Genomic DNA, 6,463 nt, shown 5'->3' with positions numbered 1-6,463 from the left:
CAATACCTATTGTCATAGGTGCCCTGGGAATGACAGCGAAACGGGCTGATTACTACCTAGCTCAGATACCAGGAAACCCCAAAATGGCTGAAGTCCAAAAGATAGTGCTCATGGGAACTGCCCATATCCTACGTAAAATATTGTCTATGTGATCTCAAATTTTAAAGCAAACATAATTTTCTTATGGTTTCTTAAACATTCACTTGAACAAAACTGTACAAATCCAAATATATGGTACCCTAGGCATAACACCTACATGAACTTCTAACTTGTTGTCTCTTGAGGTCTCTGGGTGAGACTTGGATCCAACTTGTACAAATGCAAAACAAAAGTCAAACATAAAATAATAATAATAATAATAATAATAAAGATGATTATTTCTAATACAAGCTGTATGGTGGAACGGATATCGTCAGTTACATCCAGACCAATATTTAAGTGTCCGGTTTTTTATTATTATTTTGTTTCATTTTTTTACTGTTAAAAGTGTTGTACTTGTAGATTTATAAAAAAATCCATTTTATCAACATATTTTTACAGGAGGAAAAGAAAGGAAAAAACATCAAAAGTATAAAAGATCAAATTAGCAAGAAAAAAAACTTCTAACTACCTCACCATGGAAACAAAGAAAAATAAAAACTGGTAGAGCGGGAATTAAGCATTAGAAGATGGAAGCAAGGATCGGGTAATGGGTTGTATGTCCCAAACCAAATGGCACATTCAGCCATGCTTTGCAATGGTATTACTGCAGAGAATGGCCAACAACACTCGCTTGTCCTTTGAAAGGAAGGAAGGCAAATCAATCCCAATAGAATTTGAGCTCAGAGTTTTTATAGGATGTAATTCCAAGGCATTTTGTCCACCAATTTACTGATAATGGCAGTGATGATTTTTATAATATGGAACCACATTCTATGAAAGAAGAACCGAACACTATAAAGCGTATCCCAGACAACTTCAAATTCAGACAAACAAAAGACCTGAACTGAACAATGTCAAGAATTTTAAGATGGCAATTAAATATGTTTGACATTCACCCATGAAAAGGATAAGCAAACAACAACAACACCAGCAACAACAACAACAACAACATCACCACCACCACCAACTCTGATTGACCATTGCTCTAAATTGCTCTCCAGACTATTACAGAATAGTTGCCTTGCTCTTACGTGGCACCAGCACAGGTGCTTTTTATGAGGAACCAGCACAATATTGCATAACAATAAGAGGCAATAGATGAAGACATACCTGTTTTAAAATACCTGTGTCCAAAGAAACACAACAAGAATCCTAGCAGGATGGTAAAACAGGAAATTACAATGGTTAAGGCGTCATCTGAAATATTAAAACAATTGAAAAATAAAATATATTTTTGTTGTTTCAAAGAGTAAATACCAAATCTGAAATAAAGGAGAGAATTTGTCCAACCCATGCCAGCATAGACAATAGACATTAAATGATGATGATGATGATGATGATGAATTGGGGAACATTATACACAGTTTGATATTTGACAGTTCACATCATCATCATCATCATTTAACGTCCATTTTCCATGCTGGCATGAGTTGGGGTGGTTTGAAAGGGGGCCACTAAGGCTGGGAACTGCATCAGTCTCCAATTGTCTATTCTGGCAAGGTTTCTACAGCCGGATGCCCTTCCTAATGCCAACCATTTTACAGAGAGCACTAGGTGCTTTTTATGTGGCACCAGCAAGTTCAAACAAGAGTAAGTTAGAATTATGAATTATTGGAATCTGTTTTTAAAAAAATAATAAATATAAATAATTTAGGCAAAAACAAAAATATATCAGGTAATTTCAATTTTATATTTTTTATAAATGTTTTGAATATTTACTTTTGCTTTCTTAAAGACTTGGCCGTTTTTTCATTCCAGATTAACACTAATCCATTAAACATGCATTCCAATCTTGGTTGATACATCTTAATCCTTACACCATGTATCTAGGATTACATTATCCAATGTGCCATTCTTTGTTACAACAATATAGTGTAGTATTTAGCTACTATTTCTAGCAGGTCAAGCAACAATATAGAGCCTCTCACATTAGACGACATCATCCAAAGTGCCTGTTTTCTTTTTTTGTTAAAAATGATAAAATGTGATGTGAGTGGAGGTGGGAGGCGGGGTAAGTTGATTGAGTAATTTAATAGATCTCCTCCCACTCGTTAGCTTGGAATGGTTTGCGTTGCTTCTGTTGTTATTTGGCCTCAAATCAACCCTGAACAAACATGGCATATGATCGAAGACATTTCAGCTCTGAACACATCCTGATTGGTTTGTTTATAAAGGACCACAATGTCTGTTTTAAGATGGTGGGATTTGACTTGTGTAAAATATGTCTGTTTTTCCTTTCAGAAGGTCAAGCAACCATGCAGAGACTTCATTGATCAGCTTGTAAGGAGTTAATTCTGGTTCATTAAGGTAAAAATCACACAAGCACGACTTCCACCACCACCACCACCACCACCACCACCACCATCATTATCATCATTATCATTTAACATCCGTTTTCCATTCTGGCATGGGTTGGATGGTTTGACAAGAGCTGGCAAGCCAGGGAGCTGCACTAGGCTCCATCTGTCTGATTTGGCGTGGTTTCTATGGCTGGATGCCCTTCCTAACACCAACCACTTTACAGAGCACGCTGGGTGCTTTTAACGTGGCACCAGTACCAGAGCATTATATGTGGCACCAGCATGGGGGCTTTTTATGTGGCACCAGCACACCTTACATTATTCTAAAAACTACAATAGCCAGTCACACAACAGTCTCATTCCCATATAAATTGATGATACAAGACGGTCAACAATAATGCTAACGGCTGTTTCATGGTAGATGGCTGTCATTCGCTCAGAGACACTAAATAATGGTCTTATGCGTGACACCAGTATCTGATTATATAGAAAGAAGGTGAAATGTTAATCAGTGCAAAACTTAGAGCAGTATACTTACTTTTGTTTTCCTCACATTGCAACAAATCCGGGTTGATGACAGTCGGTACATAAGCTGCAGATGTCTGAATGCCATTTCCCGATTGTGTAACAATGAGATTCACCACAGCACTGACACAAGGATAAGAAACCAGATTCAGCTCTGATTTCTCAATGTTGTTGTTATGTATTAACTTCACCTGCAATCATACATATCAAAACAGATATAATTCTTTGTTATATTTAGGGAGGGTCATTTTGCCAATAAATACATGCACTATTATTTTTATTATTATTATTATTATTATTGTTATTATTGTTATTATTACTTATTGGAGGCATTGAGCTGGCAAAATTGTTAATGGCATTTCATCCATCATCATATTCTGAGTTCAAATTCCACTGGGGTTGACTTTGACTTTCATCCTCTTGGGGGTCAATAAAATAAGTACCGGCTGAATACTGGGGTGAATTTAATCATCTGACCCCCTCCCCACCTCGAAATTGCTGGCCTGGTGCCAAACTTTGAAACCATTATTATCATTAGCTCTTGTTTATTTGCCTGAGTTCTTTTGTCACATATTCTGTGGCCTCTCACCTCTTCTCCATCTCTCCTCTCCTCTCTGATTTTGTCCTGTCTATTCCACCTTTATTCTTTTACTTGTTTCAGTCATTCTGACTGTGGCCATGCTGGAGTACCGCCTTTTAGTCGAAGAAATCGCCTCCTGGACTTATTCTTTGTAAGCTTGGTACTTATTCTATCAGTTTCTGTTGCCAAACCGCTAAGTTACAAGGATGTAAACACACCAACATCGGTTGTCAAGCAATGGTGGTGGTGGGGAGACAAACACAGACACACACACACATATATATATATATATATATATAAATGTATATAAATACAACAGGCTTCTTTCAGTTTCCGTCTACTAAATCCACTCACAAGGCTTTGGTCAGCCCAAGACTATAGTAGAAGACACATGTTGAAGGTGCCATGCAGTGGAACTGAACCCGGAACCAATGGTTGGGAAGCAAGCTTCTTACCACACAGCCACACCTAGACGTTCCAGTTTTGGTTTTCATGCTTCCGTATACCAAACCAAAAAAAATTCAGTCAAGTACTTCCCTGTCAGAAACATTGTAACTTTTGTGTCACTGAAAGAAAAATCATTAATAATGTTGTTGTTGTCGTCACACATCCCCCACCACCACCACCACCACCATCGTCGTTGTCGTTGTCATCATCACTATCATCATCATTATTATCATCATTAACGATAACAATATTAATGCAATGTTAATGTGGGCTGGCACAATAATTATGCATCAACCCAATAATTAATGCATTGGTATTCTTGATGACATAAACGATATGACATGTTAACCCACAAAAGAAATGTCTAGTTTACATTTTTCAAAAATTACTTCTTTCCAGCAATTAAAACAGACAGGACCCCACCCACTTCTGGTAAGTGGCATTACTTTATCTGTCGGAAAAGAGTAGCCAGGAATTCCATACAGTGTACCCAGTGTAAGCCATGGACCCACAGTGGAACAACAGGAAGGTTATCAGAGAAAGTAATGTTTGTATGTGGAAGATGCAGGAGAACCATAAAAACTACTGATACATGGAAAGTTGATTTTCTCAAATGCCCTGGTGGCTCTTTAGAGGTAGAGGACAATTTCTGTTACCTAGGGGATAAAATTAGCTGTAGGCGAGGATGCACGGAAAGTGTAATTGCTTGAATAACGATAGGATAGAGAAAATTCAGAAAACTTTTATTTCTGATGGCAGCAAAAGTTCTCTCTCTCCGAGTGAAAGGAAGATTGTATGAATCATGTATATGAACAACAATTTTATATGATAGTGAGACGCAGGCCCTGAATGCAGGGGACATGTTGAAGGCTGGAGAGAAATGAAGCGAGTATGCTCCACTGGATGTGCAATGTCAGTGTACACGTTCGACCAAGTTCTGGTGCACTGAGAGAGAAGTTATGTATAAGAGGAATTGGTTGCTGTGCGCAAGAGAGAAGAGTGTGTTGGTTTGGTCACATGATGTGGATGGATGCTGACAGCTCCATAAAGAAGTGCCAATCTCTTAAAGTAGATGGAACATGTGGAAGAGGGAGACATAGGAAGACATGGGACGAAGTACTGAAGGACAAGCTCAGGATGCTGACCCTTTCAGATGAGATGACAAAGGCCTGAGATACCTGGCACCCGGCTGTACTCCAGAAGATCTATCCTACACAGCAGAAGTGTTAAGGCTGCTCCCCCTATTGAAGAGGTTTGCCTGCACGAGTCTTGCGCCATTGCCACGTAAAAAGCACTCATGTGGTGCCGCGTTAAAAGCTCCCAGCACACTCTGTGATGTGGTTGACATTAGGAAGGGCATCCAGCCATAAAAACCAAGTTAAATCAGACTGTAAACTGGTGCTTGCCAGGTCCTGTGAAACCGTCCAACCCATGCCAGCATGGAAAATGGATGTTAAAGGAGCATGATAATGATGATGATGACAACAACGATTCTGAACTTGATTTAAGGGAAGAGATGAGGGTGATTTAACTGACCCCAGTTAGGACTGGTGTTCCTTTTATCAATTCTCCTCTTCATAAAGTCAAACTTGGTACGATTTGAACACGGAATATAAAAGTACATGTAAAAATATTGGTTTCAAATATCAGCACTTTAATACATTAGGAAATATAAAAAGGCATTTTATCCTTTGTTCTATAGATTTTGATATCTGAAATCTTTCTCCAACAATGACAGCTTATAATGGATACCACATGTAACAAACAATTATAAAATTTACTGGAAAGAAATAAAATATAAAAACTACTTACATATCTTCCAGTTTCAAAAATATCATCAACCGAAAGCATTTTCGTAACAGCTTGCAGGGTGGACAAGTCATCTGTTTGAACTTCATTCATAAAATAGACGAAAACATAATAATGCAGACTTGTCTGCATTACCATATCTTCACAGCTTGGTGGTAGCATTGATCGGGAGAAGTGACCATTTGACCACTGGAAGTCCACATTTGTCAGTAACTTGGGATATGTCACTTTGATATTTGGATCGATTTCCAAATTAAATTCTTGATTACAACCTCCAGGTAAGGGATCTGCAGAAAGAATGTAATATAGAGAATAAGATTAACTAACAATAACTGGCACTCTGTCATTTAGGGGCTTAACATAGTAGATGTTACAGAAGAATGTGCAAAGTTTGATAATACTTTGATACCAAACTGTTATATGGACTGTTAGATATGTAATTCGTCTGACGTTCCGTGTGTCATGTGGTTCGTCTGAGTTCATTGTTTCATTGTTGTTGTCTTGTGGGACTGTCGTAGTAAAATGTCATTGATATATATATGGCGGACATGACTTTTGTTTATTCATAACGAACATTGGGTGAGTGCGTTCTTTGTATGTAATTGAACAATAAATGTAATAATTAAATTGTATAACTCGTTATGTTATCTCTACGAGTCAG

At 37.9% G+C, this 6,463-nt stretch overlaps 1 protein-coding gene across 1 annotated transcript in view; it reads right to left on the bottom strand.

The window, feature by feature from the left end:
- The window catches only part of LOC106867834 (transmembrane 7 superfamily member 3), a 33,059-nt gene that overhangs the window by 11,061 nt on the left and 15,535 nt on the right, over window positions 1-6,463 (bottom strand). Inside the window, exons 3-5 of the mRNA XM_014912863.2 lie at window positions 5,806-6,089; window positions 2,980-3,157; window positions 1,252-1,338 (exon numbers count right to left, since the gene is read on the bottom strand). Coding sequence (XP_014768349.1) covers window positions 1,252-1,338; window positions 2,980-3,157; window positions 5,806-6,089 — 549 coding nt within the window. The remainder of the gene's footprint in view (window positions 1-1,251; window positions 1,339-2,979; window positions 3,158-5,805; window positions 6,090-6,463) is intronic.

This window comes from Octopus bimaculoides, chromosome 5 (genome assembly GCF_001194135.2).
Source record: "Octopus bimaculoides isolate UCB-OBI-ISO-001 chromosome 5, ASM119413v2, whole genome shotgun sequence".
NCBI lineage: Eukaryota > Metazoa > Mollusca > Cephalopoda > Octopoda > Octopodidae > Octopus > Octopus bimaculoides.
The sequence above is the reverse complement of the archived record's forward strand: the minus strand, read 5'-3'. Positions and strand labels throughout refer to the sequence as shown.